The 16,445-nt window shown below is 45.2% G+C and overlaps 1 protein-coding gene across 1 annotated transcript in view; it reads right to left on the bottom strand.

The window, feature by feature from the left end:
* Positions 1-13,976, bottom strand: part of LOC117255565 (calpain-2 catalytic subunit-like) — a 34,350-nt gene extending 20,374 nt beyond the window's left edge. Inside the window, exons 1-4 of the mRNA XM_078166570.1 lie at positions 13,600-13,976; positions 10,405-10,474; positions 3,115-3,236; positions 2,898-3,031 (exon numbers count right to left, since the gene is read on the bottom strand). Coding sequence (XP_078022696.1) covers positions 2,898-3,031; positions 3,115-3,236; positions 10,405-10,474; positions 13,600-13,836 — 563 coding nt within the window. The 5' untranslated portion in view covers positions 13,837-13,976. The remainder of the gene's footprint in view (positions 1-2,897; positions 3,032-3,114; positions 3,237-10,404; positions 10,475-13,599) is intronic.
* Between the last annotated feature and the right edge of the window lie 2,469 nt (positions 13,977-16,445).

Below are 16,445 nucleotides of genomic sequence, written 5' to 3'. Positions count from 1 at the left end.
CCAACTATAGACCAATATCTAATCTTCCCTTTATGTCAAAGATCCTTGAGAAAGTAGTCGCAGACCAGCTGTGTGATTTTCTCCATGATAATAATTTATTTGAGGAATTTCAGTCAGGATTTAGAGTGCATCATAGCACTGAGACAGCTCTAGTTAAAATTACAAATGACCTTCTGATTGCTTCAGACAAAGGACTCGTCTCTGTTCTTGTTTTATTAGATCTTAGTGCGGCGTTTGACACAATTGACCATCAAATTCTACTGCAGAGACTGGATCACTTAATTGGCCTAAAAGGTTCAGCACTAAGCTGGTTTAAATCTTATTTATCTGATCGTTTTCAGTTTGCTGACGTTCGTAATGAATCATCCTTACGTACCAAAGTTTGTTTTGGAGTTCCGCAAGGTTCTGTGCTCGGACCAATCCTATTTACTCTATATATGCTTCCTTTAGGTAACATCATTAGAAATCACTCTATAAATTTCCATTGTTATGCGGATGATACACAGTTGTATTTATCGATGAAGCCAGAAGAAAGTAATCAATTAACTAAACTCCATAACTGCCTTAAAGACATAAAAAATTGGATGAGCACCAATTTCCTGATGTTAAATTCAGACAAAACTGAAGTTATTGTTCTTGGCCCCAAACAACTCAGAGACTCTTTATCTGATGACATAGTTTCTCTAGATGGCATTGCTCTGGCCTCTAGCACTACCGTAAGAAACCTCGGAGTAATATTTGATCAAGATTTGTCTTTTAATTCTCATTTAAAGCAAACCTCACGGACTGCATTTTTTCATCTGCGTAATATTGCGAAAATTAGGCCTATCCTGACCCGAAAAGATGCAGAAAAATTGGTCCACGCTTTTGTTACCTCAAGGCTGGATTACTGTAACTCTCTATTATCAGGTAGCTCTAGTAAGTCCTTAAACACTCTCCAGCTAATTCAGAATGCAGCAGCACGTGTACTAACAGGAACTAAGAAACGAGATCATATTTCTCCTGTTTTAGCTTCTCTGCACTGGCTCCCTGTAAAATCCAGAATTGAATTTAAAATCCTACTGTTAACTTATAAAGCTCTAAATGGTCAAGCTCCATCATATCTTAGAGAGCTCATAGTGCCATATTATCCCACCAGAACACTGCGCTCTGAGAACGCAGGGTTACTCGTGGTCCCTAAAGTCTCCAAAAGTAGATCAGGAGCCAGAGCCTTCAGCTATCAGGCTCCTCTCCTGTGGAATCATCTTCCTGTTACGGTCCGGGAGGCAGACACCGTCTCCACATTTAAGACTAGACTTAAGACTTTCCTCTTTGATAAAGCTTATAGTTAGGGCTGGCTCAGGCTTGCCCTGTACCAGCCCCTAGTTAGGCTGACTTAGGCCTAGTCTGCCGGAGGACCCCCCTATAATACACCGGGCACCTTCTCTCTCTCCCTCTCTCTCTCTCTCTCTCTCTCTCTCTCTCTCTCTCTCTCTCTCTCTCTCTCTCTCTCGTATTCTATTACTGCATCTTGCTAACTCGGCCATTCTGGATGTCACTAACTCGGCTTCTTCTCCGGAGCCTTTGTGCTCCACTGTCTCTCAGATTAACTCATATCACAGCGGTGCCTGGACAGTGTGACGTGTGTGGTTGTGCTGCTGCCGTGGTCCTGCCAGATGCCTCCTGCTGCTGCTGCCATCATTAGTCATTAGTCATACTTCTACTGTTATTATACACATATGACTATTGTCACACATGTATACTGTCAGATATTAATACATACTTTCAACATATTGTACCACAGTAGCCAGAACTATAACTATAATATTATTACTTTCAATAATGTTGTTGTAAGCTACTGTCATTACCTGCATCTCTCTCTCTCTGTCTCTCTCTCTCTCTCTCTCTCTCTCTCTCTCTGTCTCATTGTGTCATACGGATTACTGTTAATTTATTATGCTGATCTGTTCTGTACGACATCTATTGCACGTCTGTCCGTCCTGGAAGAGGGATCCCTCCTCAGTTGCTCTTCCTGAGGTTTCTACCGTTTTTTTTCCCTGTTAAAGGGTTTTTTGGGGGAGTTTTTCCTGATCAGCTGTGAGGGTCATAAGGACAGAGGGATGTCGTATGCTGTAAAGCCCTGTGAGGCAAATTGTGATTTGTGATATTGGGCTTTATAAATAAAATTGATTGATTGATTGATTGATTGACAGTCTGTGGCTTGGACCTCTGACATCACAGATAGTGACACTGACTATTCAAACTGAATGATGTCTCTGGATGATGTCATTAAAAGAGACTGTTGCTCTTTAAATGAGATCATCTGACTGAAGAATTAGCACCACCTGCTGCTTTTCTCCATTAAATAACTCTCGTCATCTCGTCCACAGCGGTGATGGGAAATACAGAAATTTACTTTTTCTTGTTCTGGTTGTCCGAAAATTATTTTACGGTTTGATCTACATTTGGATGACGGATAGCGTCCAACATCATCCTCACTGTGAGCTCGACACATGTCTACGTTTGGTCATGGACTTTGCACGTCCACATATGACGTCCAAGGTACCCTGGGTGTGTTGGTTGTTGACGTTCTGGGACGCCGTGTCAACTTCAGCCTGTTACATGCATTGTCTGTTTTCAAAATACACTTCTGTTTTCACAGGAAATGTACAGTTTGCATACAGTCTCTTTCAAAATAAAAGCACTATGTCAGTACAATACCCCCAACGAGGAGAAAGCACAACCTTTTTCGTCAGTGTCTGATGCCAAAAGTCCTTGACCAAGCGCCAGTTTTCACTGACTGCAGAGTGAGAGCGGTTGGCGGCAGCTTTGGTTCATCAGGTTTTAACGCACGTTTTGACCTGTGACATTTAATCAGCGTCTGGACGCTCTGACTCAGTCTCACACTCAGCTCTTACTTGGCGTAGGCCTTCTCCAGCAGGGCACTCCAGAACTCCCTCCCTTCCGCCGAGTGGACAAACAACAGCTCTCCGTCTCTGGCCGGCAGACGGTCATCGATCACCACATCCACCCACTCCCCGAACTGCCAGAACTACAGACAGACAGACAGATGGACAGAGGTGGGTTTGGTGTCTTTAGGTGTTTCCAGGTGTTAGTGGCAGACTGTCTGTGGACCTGGAAGTGGAAGATGCCCGCATACTCTCCGTCCCTGAAGCTCTGTCCGTGTGGGACGACTCGAGCCAGAACCTCCTCGTTCAGTGTCAGGGAGGCGATGGCAGCGAGCAGCCAGCAGTCACCTGTATGACACACAGGGAGAGGGCGAGCTTAGCCAGTAACTGGAGCCCAGCAGTAATCACAACATGGCTGTCAGATGTCGCAGTGTCCTTAAACGCATCATCAGGTAACCTGAAACCTGACTGGCTGGACTCTCTCAGGTGTTTCCCTGTGCTTCCAGTCTTAATGCTAAACTAGCTGTTTCCCTGTGTTTCCAGTTGTTATGCTAAGCTAAGCTAGCTGTGTGAGAGAGTTGTCAGCAAACACACAGGTGGGCGGCAGCTGAGTCACAACAGTGAAATAGTTTCCGTAGTAACTATTTCACTGTTGTGACTCAGCTGCCGCCCACCTGTGTGTTTGCTGACAACTCTCTCACACACGCACGCACACACACACGTGAGATCAGTGTGTTTTCACCTGGATACATCTCCATGGTAACGGCTGCTGCCTCGCTCAGAGAGAACAGGAACCTGAAGGTGGTTCTCACCTGTTAACTCTGAGCTTCACACGTTCATACAGTCTGCACATCCTGTCTAATGGGTGAACTGAACAACATTTTACAAGAGTAATTAAAGTTAGTGGCTGAGTGGATAATGAGCAATAAATTAATTCTTAATGTGAAAAAAACAAAGTCTATATTATTTTGCTCAAAGTATCAGTTCAAACCTGAATTGACATTGACATTAAATGTAAACAATATTTCAGGTGAACATGTATATGAGACAAAAGTGCTGGGTGTAACCTTGGATTATAATTTGTCGTGGTCCAAACAAATTGATACTGTTGTTAGCAAAATGGGAAGAGACGTGTCAGTCGTAAAAAGAATGTCTAAATTTTTGTCTCCAGATGTTAGGAGGCAGGTTTTGAATGCTGTGGTTTTGTCGCAACTCGATTATTGTTTTGTAGTTTGGTCAAGTATTTCAGGTAAGGACTTGAAAAAATTACAAGTAGCTCAAAATAAAGCTGCACGTTGTGCTCTGTCGTGTTCTTAATATTGCTCATGGAAGGTTCAAAATGCAGTTTAAACAGCATCTATTAGTATTTAATGAATTATGATTTAAAATATTTCATACTGTTATATTGGAATAATTTTAGTTTGAATGGAACTGTAGTCAGTGTCTATCCTTTTTAGAATTAATGTGTGTCAAATGTGGTCAAAATACAAGGATAAGGACTGATGTTCTTTTTTTTGGTGTATTAATATTACATTATTTAAGATAGTAAAGTACGGAATGAAATCTGAATGTGGAAAATGAGTTAAGGGATTTTGTAAATCTGTGATGTCCATTAAATGATGAGCAATATATTTTCCTATGTGGTTAGTTTATTACTAAGGGAGCTGTCGTTGTTTTGTTTTGTTATGTTATGTGTAAATGTATGTTTGATATTTGTTTGTTATGTGTAAGTGAGAATGTTTATGTGTATGTTGTATGTATGTTGGACCCCAGGAAGAATAGCCGATGCTGTTGCTGGTGCTAATGGGGATCCTAATAAAAAGAAAGAAAGAATACAGCTAGCTTAGCTTAGCATAACAACTGGAAACACAGGGAAACAGCTAGCTTAGCATTAAGACTGGAAGCACAGGGAAACCGTTAGCTTAGCATTAAGACTGGAAGCACAGGGAAACAGTTAGCTTAGCATTAAGACCGGAAGCACAGGGAAACAGTTAGCTTAGCATTAAGACTGGAAGCACAGGGAAACCATTAGTTTAGCATTAAGGCTGGAAACACAGGGAAACAGCTAGCTTAGCATTAAGGCTGGAAGCACAGGGAAACAGCTAGCTTAGCATTAAGACTGGAAGCACAGGGAAACCGTTAGCTTAGCATTAAGGCTGAAAACACAGGTAAACAGGTAACGTAATTTAGCATAAAGACTGCAAACACACAGAAACAGCTAATGTAGCTTAGCATAAGAACTGTAAACAGGAAAAACTGTAAAACTGGGGAAACTGCTGTAGCTTAGTATAAAGACAGTAAACTGGGGAGCTTTAAGGAGAGCTGGAGTAGCTGTCTTTCATATTCAATCAGTCAAAGTGAAGTGAGTTTTTAGTGATCTCAGATCAGATCACAGATCAGATCAGATCACAGATCACAGATCAGAGATCAGATCACAGATCACAGATCACAGATCAGATCACAGATCTCAGATCCGTCAGGTGAGGTGTAGTTCTGGTGGTTGATGTGTTGTTGTCTTGGCTCAGGCTGATTTTAGAGCAGAAGGAGCTGTGGCCTGCAGGCAGACACACCTGCAGACACTACTCAGGGCTGAAAACCTTCCTGCTGACTGGTTTTTCAGGTTAAAAAATAATTTCAAGTATAATTTCATTTCCTGTTAATGTAAGACTGAAGAACTGTCCATCAGTCAGCGACGTCTCTTTCCATTCCGTTTGTGTGCAGACGACTAATAAAGTTATTTGAGGTGGAGCTGAGAGTGTCAGTTACTGGGACCAGTTCTTCCAGTCTGACCAGCTGCAGGATAAATAAACTGCTTTTTAGTTACACAGTGCTCCTGAACGCACCGAGGACATTCACTCTGCTGAAGGACGACTCTGAGGGACTGAGGGACCTGAATTCATCATGTTCTACTTTATACAGTTCTTTACTGCTGAGCAGACACCTGACATACACACCTGACGGACACACCTGACATACACACCTGACGGACACACCTGACATACACACCTGAGGGACACACCTGACGGATACACCTGACAGATACACCTGATGGACACACCTGATGGACACACCTGACGTACACACCTGACGTACACACCTGACAGATACACCTGAGAGACACACCTGACAGATACACCGGACAGATACACCTGATGGACACACCTGATGGACACACCTGACGTACACACCTGACGTACACACCTGAGGGACACACCTGACAGATACACCGGACAGATACACCTGATGGACACACCTGAGAGACACACCTGACAGACACACCTGACGGACACACCTGACAGATACACCTGAGGGACACACCTGATGTACACACCTGACGGACACACCTGATGGACACACCTGATGGACACACCTGACAGATACACCTGATGGACACACCTGACAGATACACCTGAGGGACACACCTGACGGATACACCTGACAGATACACTTGAGGGACACACCTGATGGATACACCTGATGTACACACCTGACAGATACACCTGAGGGACACACCTGACAGATACACCGGACAGATACACCTGATGGACACACCTGATGGACACACCTGATGTACACACCTGACGTACACACCTGACAGATACACCTGAGAGACACACCTGACGGACACACCTGACAGATACACCTGAGGGACACACCTGACGGACACACCTGACAGATACACCTGAGGGACACACCTGATGTACACACCTGACGGACACACCTGACAGATACACCTGAGGGACACACCTGACGGACACACCTGACAGATACACCTGAGGGACACACCTGACAGACACACCTGACAGATACACCTGAGGGACACACCTGACAGATACACCTGACAGATACACCTGACAGACACACCTGACGGACACACCTGACAGATACACCTGAGGGACACACCTGATGTACACACCTGACGGACACACCTGATGGACACACCTGATGGACACACCTGACAGATACACCTGATGGACACACCTGACGTACACACCTGACAGATACACCTGAGGGACACACCTGATGGATACACCTGACGGACACACCTGACGTACACACCTGACAGATACACCTGAGGGACACACCTGACGGATACACCTGACAGATACACCTGAGGGACACACCTGATGGATACACCTGACGTACACACCTGACGTACACACCTGACAGATACACCTGAGAGACACACCTGACAGATACACCGGACAGATACACCTGATGGACACACCTGATGGACACACCTGACGTACACACCTGACGTACACACCTGAGGGACACACCTGACAGATACACCGGACAGATACACCTGATGGACACACCTGAGAGACACACCTGACAGACACACCTGACGGACACACCTGACAGATACACCTGAGGGACACACCTGATGTACACACCTGACGGACACACCTGATGGACACACCTGACAGATACACCTGATGGACACACCTGACAGATACACCTGAGGGACACACCTGACGGATACACCTGACAGATACACTTGAGGGACACACCTGATGGATACACCTGATGTACACACCTGACAGATACACCTGAGGGACACACCTGACAGATACACCGGACAGATACACCTGATGGACACACCTGATGGACACACCTGATGTACACACCTGACGTACACACCTGACAGATACACCTGAGAGACACACCTGACGGACACACCTGACAGATACACCTGAGGGACACACCTGACGGACACACCTGACAGATACACCTGAGGGACACACCTGATGTACACACCTGACGGACACACCTGACAGATACACCTGAGGGACACACCTGACGGACACACCTGACAGATACACCTGAGGGACACACCTGACAGACACACCTGACAGATACACCTGAGGGACACACCTGACAGATACACCTGACAGATACACCTGACAGACACACCTGACGGACACACCTGACAGATACACCTGAGGGACACACCTGATGTACACACCTGACGGACACACCTGATGGACACACCTGATGGACACACCTGACAGATACACCTGAGGGACACACCTGACAGACACACCTGACAGATACACCTGAGGGACACACCTGACAGATACACCTGACAGATACACCTGACAGACACACCTGACGGACACACCTGACAGATACACCTGAGGGACACACCTGATGTACACACCTGACGGACACACCTGATGGACACACCTGATGGACACACCTGACAGATACACCTGATGGACACACCTGACGTACACACCTGACAGATACACCTGAGGGACACACCTGATGGATACACCTGACGGACACACCTGACGTACACACCTGACAGATACACCTGAGGGACACACCTGACGGATACACCTGACAGATACACCTGAGGGACACACCTGATGGATACACCTGACGTACACACCTGACGTACACACCTGACAGATACACCTGAGAGACACACCTGACAGATACACCGGACAGATACACCTGATGGACACACCTGATGGACACACCTGACGTACACACCTGACGTACACACCTGAGGGACACACCTGACAGATACACCGGACAGATACACCTGATGGACACACCTGAGAGACACACCTGACAGACACACCTGACGGACACACCTGACAGATACACCTGAGGGACACACCTGATGTACACACCTGACGGACACACCTGATGGACACACCTGATGGACACACCTGACAGATACACCTGATGGACACACCTGACAGATACACCTGAGGGACACACCTGACGGATACACCTGACAGATACACTTGAGGGACACACCTGATGGATACACCTGATGTACACACCTGACAGATACACCTGAGGGACACACCTGACAGATACACCGGACAGATACACCTGATGGACACACCTGATGGACACACCTGATGTACACACCTGACGTACACACCTGACAGATACACCTGAGAGACACACCTGACGGACACACCTGACAGATACACCTGAGGGACACACCTGACGGACACACCTGACAGATACACCTGAGGGACACACCTGATGTACACACCTGACGGACACACCTGACAGATACACCTGAGGGACACACCTGACGGACACACCTGACAGATACACCTGAGGGACACACCTGACAGACACACCTGACAGATACACCTGAGGGACACACCTGACAGATACACCTGACAGATACACCTGACAGACACACCTGACGGACACACCTGACAGATACACCTGAGGGACACACCTGATGTACACACCTGACGGACACACCTGATGGACACACCTGATGGACACACCTGACAGATACACCTGATGGACACACCTGACGTACACACCTGACAGATACACCTGAGGGACACACCTGATGGATACACCTGACGGACACACCTGACGTACACACCTGACAGATACACCTGAGGGACACACCTGACGGATACACCTGACAGATACACCTGAGGGACACACCTGATGGATACACCTGACGTACACACCTGACGTACACACCTGACAGATACACCTGAGAGACACACCTGACAGATACACCGGACAGATACACCTGATGGACACACCTGATGGACACACCTGACGTACACACCTGAGGGACACACCTGACAGATACACCGGACAGATACACCTGATGGACACACCTGACGTACACACCTGACGTACACACCTGACGTACACACCTGAGGGACACACCTGACAGATACACCGGACAGATACACCTGATGGACACACCTGATGGACACACCTGACGTACACACCTGACAGATACACCTGACAGATACACCTGAGAGACACACCTGACAGACACACCTGACGAACACACCTGACAGATACACCTGAGAGACACACCTGACAGACACACCTGACGGACACACCTGACAGATACACCTGAGGGACACACCTGATGTACACACCTGACGGACACACCTGATGGACACACCTGATGGACACACCTGACAGATACACCTGATGGACACACCTGACGTACACACCTGACAGATACACCTGAGGGACACACCTGACGGATACACCTGACAGATACACCTGAGGGACACACCTGATGGATACACCTGACGGACACACCTGACAGATACACCTGACAGATACACCTGAGAGACACACCTGACAGACACACCTGACGAACACACCTGACAGATACACCTGAGAGACACACCTGACAGACACACCTGACGGACACACCTGACAGATACACCTGAGGGACACACCTGATGTACACACCTGACGGACACACCTGATGGACACACCTGATGGACACACCTGACAGATACACCTGATGGACACACCTGACGTACACACCTGACAGATACACCTGAGGGACACACCTGACGGATACACCTGACAGATACACCTGAGGGACACACCTGATGGATACACCTGACGGACACACCTGACGGACACTTTATCAATAAAGATTTTACAAACCCAGCTCAGCACAGCAGGAGATAAACCCCACTCCTGAGGCATCAGTAAAAACTATCAGACAGAATTCTGTGTTTGTTTGTTTGTTTGTTCTCACCCAGAGCTCCCTGGCAGATGTCGGTCCTGCTGGCTCCAGAGACGATGAACTCGGGGTCACTGGTCAACTCCTGCCCAGGAAACACAACAAACATCAGGTCAAACTTTCAGGTGTGATGATGTCATTCACACGCTGTCTGCAGAACAGGAACAACAGGAAGTTCAGTCAGCTGTGTTCTTGTTGAGCCGGTTTGATATTGAGACAACACTAGAACAAACTGATTCACTGAATCCGACCACAGCCGCCGACCAGACTCAGCTGCCGGCTTAACAACAACATCACTGTTTGATTTGCCACAAGGTGTCATCATGACTAACGCCACCTCAGCCGGTTCGTATGAAATCTAACCAGTTTAATCTCGTACTGCAGAGCGAACTGACACCGGGAATCTGTCAGCAACACTTTTATTATAGAAACATGTCACGTCTGAAGCACAAGACCTCAAACAACGGTCTTTTCTTCACGCTGTGTTTGGTCGGCTGTGATTGGTCAGCTGTGACTGGTGGGCAGTGATAGGTGGGCTGTGATTGGTTGGCAGTGACTGGTGGGCTGTGATTGGTGGGCTTCGTGGAGGCTGTCAGAGGACAGGACAAACTCTAATAATAATGGTTATGACAGACTGCATTTTTTAAGGACGCTTCAACTTTGAGTAAAACTGTCACCTTTTAGTCAGCTATCCAATCACAGTGGAGGAGGGGCGGAGCAAAAAGCCTATCACAAAGACCAACGTCACATGTCAGCTCAGACAGTATCTATTTTTTCATACCTTCTTGAAATCTTACCAGGGTTTCTGACGCCATCTGTGCGCATCACAAACTGGAAAAAATTTAATTAGTAAAACGTAACATCTCGTTAGTCGTCTTGTTGTCTCGTCGTCTCATCAACGCCCCGAAAATCACCAGCTGGTTTGGTTCAAGTTAACCCTTAATTCAACCGGTTAAGTGGGATTTGTACTTGTGCAGCAGACTCTACACCGCAGCCCACACATGTGGCCTACGCTGTATGCGGTGGTGTGTCTGTGTCACTCTGCAGTTACACCTCCAAAACACTAGTAGGCAGCAGAGGTTTCTGTGAAATGCTGTAAAGTTTAGTTGATTCAAAACTCACATTAAACACACAAACACACTAAACACACATTAAACACACAAACACATTAAACACACTAAACACACATTAAACACACAAACACATTAAACACACACTAAACACACATTCAACACACATTAAAAACACTAAACACACATTCAACACACTGAACACACATTCAACACACATTCAACACACTAAACACACATTCAACACACATTCAACACACTAAACACACATTCAACACACATTCAACACACATTAAAAACACTAAACGCACATTAAACACACTAAACACACATTAAACACACATTAAACACACTAAACACACATTAAACACACAAACACATTAAACACACACTAAACACACATTCAACACACATTAAACACACTAAACACACATTAAACACACAAACACATTAAACACACACTAAACACACATTAAACACACATTAAACACACATTAAACACACACTAAACACACACTAAACACACATTAAAAACACTAAACACACATTAAACACATTAAACACACATTACACACACACTAGACATATTAAACACATATTAAACACATTAAACACACACTAGACACATTAAACACACATTAAATACATTAAACACACAGTAAACACACATTAAACACACAGTAAACACACATTAAATATGGCTTAATAGAGACAGTGTCAAACACAAATCAGCTTCACTATAACTCACAGGATTCACAGACAAATACTTGTCTTTATCTGGACACATTTTCCCCACAAATACAACATGCTAACATTATTAGCACCAGCCTATGGCATTTTACATTGTATAGATTAGCCTAGCGACCAGCGGAGATTTCTTCTTCCTCCATCCTGTCACATGTCCTCCATCAGCTGATGGAGTTGCCTCAGATCACAGATCTCTGCTCTCGTCTCGTATGTTGGACTTGACTTTGGACTTTGATATTTTCAGTAAATTCATTATTGATCGATCTGAAGTGAATATGTTGGAGAATCTTCTGTTCCATTGATCAGAAACCTTTTTATTTTTTCTCCTCAGGTCTTTATGGAGCAGCTCCACTCAAACACTCAAACACTCATTACAGTGGGAGTGGCCCAGTTTAACCACAGCTCCTATTGTCAACCTGCAGCTGGGTGTCGGCATCAGAGAACTGACTCTGATCACACTTAACCCCGTATACATGTCACCCACAATCTATAACTGATCTATAATCTATAATCTATAATCGATCTATAATCTATAATCTCATCTATAATCTATAACTGATCTATAATCTATAATCTCATCTATAATCTATAATCTATAACTGATCTATAATCTATAATCTAATCTATAATCTATAATCGATCTATAATCTATAATCGATCTATAATCTATAATCTCATCTATAGTCTATAATCTATAACTGATCTATAATCTATAATCTGATCTATAATCTATAATCGATCTATAATCTATAATCTCATCTATAGTCTATAATCTATAACTGATCTATAATCTATAATCTAATCTATAATCGATCTACAATCTATAATCTGATCTATAATCTATAATCGATCTATAATCTATAATCTGATCTATAATCTATAATCGATCTACAATCTATAATCTGATCTATAATCTATAATCGATCTATAATCTATAATCTGATCTATAATCTATAATCGATCTATAATCTATAATCTGATCTATAATCTATAGCGCACAGTGTGAGGTCAGTCAGGTGGAACAGGCCCAGAAGGTGCTGCAGCTGCAGGAAGTTACACAAACCTTAAACCAGACTTCATTCACAAAGTCCTGACTTGTAATTCCTCCTTTCTTCACAAACAAACAAACAACCAAACAAACAAACAAAAGCTGATCAATCAGATCAGATCAATCAAAGTCATCAGACACCACAGGATCAATAACAGACAGTATTGATTACTGATTAAATGACTTTCTCCTCCTGAACCAGCCAATCAGAGCCCAGCTCACTGATGAGGTGACGTCAGTATTAAAGAAGTTAGTTTTTATTGAAGTGTGTGTGTGTGTGTGTGTGTGTGTGTGTGTGTTATGTCTCCTGTCAGCTGAGCAGGACCTGGTGTCGGTGGGACTTACCGTGGGTCTCTGCCAGGACACCCCCCGGACCTTGTAGGATCCCGGACCCAGGTCCTTGAAGCCCAGGGAGGAGCTCATCGCCGGGAAAGTGTCGTCCTGAAACAGGCGGCCGGTGTCGAAGCAGCGCTGCCGCAGAGTCTCGTAGTCCTGGTTCAGGTACTTCACCGCCTGGCTCCACGAGCCGATGCCCCGGTCCACGTCCCGGAGGTGCTGCAGGGTACTCGCGATGCCCGCCATGCTGCTGGGTCTGGAGCCTGGAGGGTCTGTGCGGTCCGGGAAAGTTTTGGAGAGTCTGCAGGAGAGTCCGCAGGTTTGCGATGCCAGGAAGGTTTGAGTTTGACTGTTCTGGGATCTGAGACACACCGCCAAGATGACGGAGTCACAGGTGAGACTTCCGGCCAGTACCTTCACAATAAAAGCCTCCTGTTGAGTCACTTTTTAGAATTATAGATACAAAACAACATGACGTCATTAACAGGTTTTACTTCTTCAACACTTCCACTGTGAGACTGTGTCCATGTCCCCCTGTCCTCAGACTCATGATCAGAGAGACATGTCCCCTCCACCTGTCCACACAAAGACACAGACACCGATTCTGTGTCTCTGTGTGTGTCTGTGTGTCTGTGTGTCTCTGTGTGTGTCTCTGTGTGTGTCTGTGTGTCTCTGTGTGTGTCTCTGTGTGTGTCTCAGTGTGTCTCTGTGTGTGTCTCTGTGTCTCTATGTGTGTCTCAGTGTGTCTCTGTGTGTGTCTCTGTGTGTCTCTGTGTGTGTCTCTGTGTCTCTGTGTGTGTCTCAGTGTGTCTCTGTGTCTCTGTGTGTGTCTCAGTGTGTCTCTGTGTCTCTGTGTGTGTCTCAGTGTGTCTCTGTGTGTGTCTCAGTGTGTCTCTGTGTGTGTCTCTGTGTGTCTCTGTGTGTGTCTCTGTGTCTCTGTGTGTGTCTCAGTGTGTCTCTGTGTCTCTGTGTGTGTCTCAGTGTGTCTCTGTGTGTGTCTCTGTGTATCTGTGTGTGTCTCAGTGTGTCTCTGTGTGTGTCTCTGTGTCTCTGTGTGTGTCTCAGTGTGTCTCTGTGTGTGTCTCAGTGTGTCTCTGTGTGTGTCTCTGTGTCTCTGTGTGTGTCTCAGTGTGTCTCTGTGTGTGTCTCTGTGTCTCTGTGTGTGTCTCAGTGTGTGTCTCAGTGTGTCTCTGTGTGTGTCTCAGTGTGTGTCTCAGTGTGTCTCTGTGTGTGTCTCTGTGTCTCTGTGTGTGTCTCTGTGTCTCTGTGTGTGTCTCAGTGTGTGTCTCAGTGTGTCTCAGTGTGTGTCTCAGTGTGTCTCTGTGTGTGTCTCTGTGTCTCTGTGTGTGTCTCAGTGTGTGTCTCAGTGTGTCTCTGTGTGTGTCTCTGTGTCTCTGTGTGTGTCTCAGTGTCTTTCTGCACTATAAAAACAGTGATATATATTTTGGGACGTTGAAACAGGAAACAGACACATCACATTAAAATCCATTTAAATTCCCACTGAAGCTTTAACAGCAGCTGCAGGTTTGTTCATGAGGTCACTTGCTGTATTCACATGCTTGAGTCTGTGTTTTTGAAGCTCTTATTGTGAAGGGTCAGCGTGTGCTGTAGTCTGTATGAGATGTGTCTTGACGGAGCAGGAAGGGCGCGTTCCTGTTGGCTCCACTAAGCTTCATTCTTTACAGCTCAGTCACTCCCTTTACCCACACACCCGCCACACACCCATCATCATCATCTGTGTCTGCTCTCCCCACGGCACACTCTGATTGGATCACAGAGATGATGATGTCACATCTCGGAGAAGATCTCAAGTTTTATCAACATGAGAATAAACTGAGGATGCAGAGACTCACAACACGTCCACACTGTTTGTTTGTTGTTGTTGTTGTGCTTTTCTCTGTGTGACGTGACGACTCTGATGTGGTGATGCAGGTGAGGTGGGCGGGACTTTGGATGAGGCGTGGCACAGTTTCCTGTACCTCCTACACAGGTGAGTCTGATTAAACATCATCATCATCATCATCACTACACAGGTGAGTCTGATTAAACATCATCATCATCATCACTACACAGGTGAGTCTGATTAAACATCATCATCATCATCACTACACAGGTGAGTCTGATTAAACATCATCATCATCATCACTACACAGGTGAGTATGATCAAACATCATCATCATCATCATCATCATCACTACACAGGTGAGTCTGATTAAACATCATCATCATCATCATCATCACTACACAGGTGAGTCTGATTAAACATCATCATCATCATCACTACACAGGTGAGTCTGATCAAACATCATCATCATCATCATCACTACACAGGTGAGTCTGATCAAACATCATCATCATCACTACACAGGTGAGTCTGATCAAACATCATCATCATCATCATCACTACACAGGTGAGTCGATTAAACATCATCATCATCATCATCACTACACAGGTGAGTATGATCAAACATCATCATCATCACTACACAGGTGAGTCTGATCAAACATCATCATCATCATCATCACTACACAGGTGAGTCTGATCAAACATCATCATCATCATCATCATCATCATCACTACACAGGTGAGTCTGATCAAACATCATCATCATCATCATCATCATCACTACACAGGTGAGTCTGATCAAACATCATCATCATCATCATCATCATCATCACTACACAGGTGAGTCTGATGAATTCAAATAAACACAAGAAGTTTGTACTCAAAAAAAAAAAAAAAAAAAGGATCAGCACTCAGTGAATAACCTTCTAAGCCCTACGATAAGCTATTATGGCAAGGCTTAACTATACAGACCAGTGAGCAGTGATAACTAACATGTCTTTGGGGTCAT

This window comes from Epinephelus lanceolatus, chromosome 3 (assembly GCF_041903045.1).
Source record: "Epinephelus lanceolatus isolate andai-2023 chromosome 3, ASM4190304v1, whole genome shotgun sequence".
Classification (NCBI taxonomy): Eukaryota; Metazoa; Chordata; class Actinopteri; order Perciformes; family Serranidae; genus Epinephelus; species Epinephelus lanceolatus.
The sequence above is the reverse complement of the archived record's forward strand: the minus strand, read 5'-3'. Positions and strand labels throughout refer to the sequence as shown.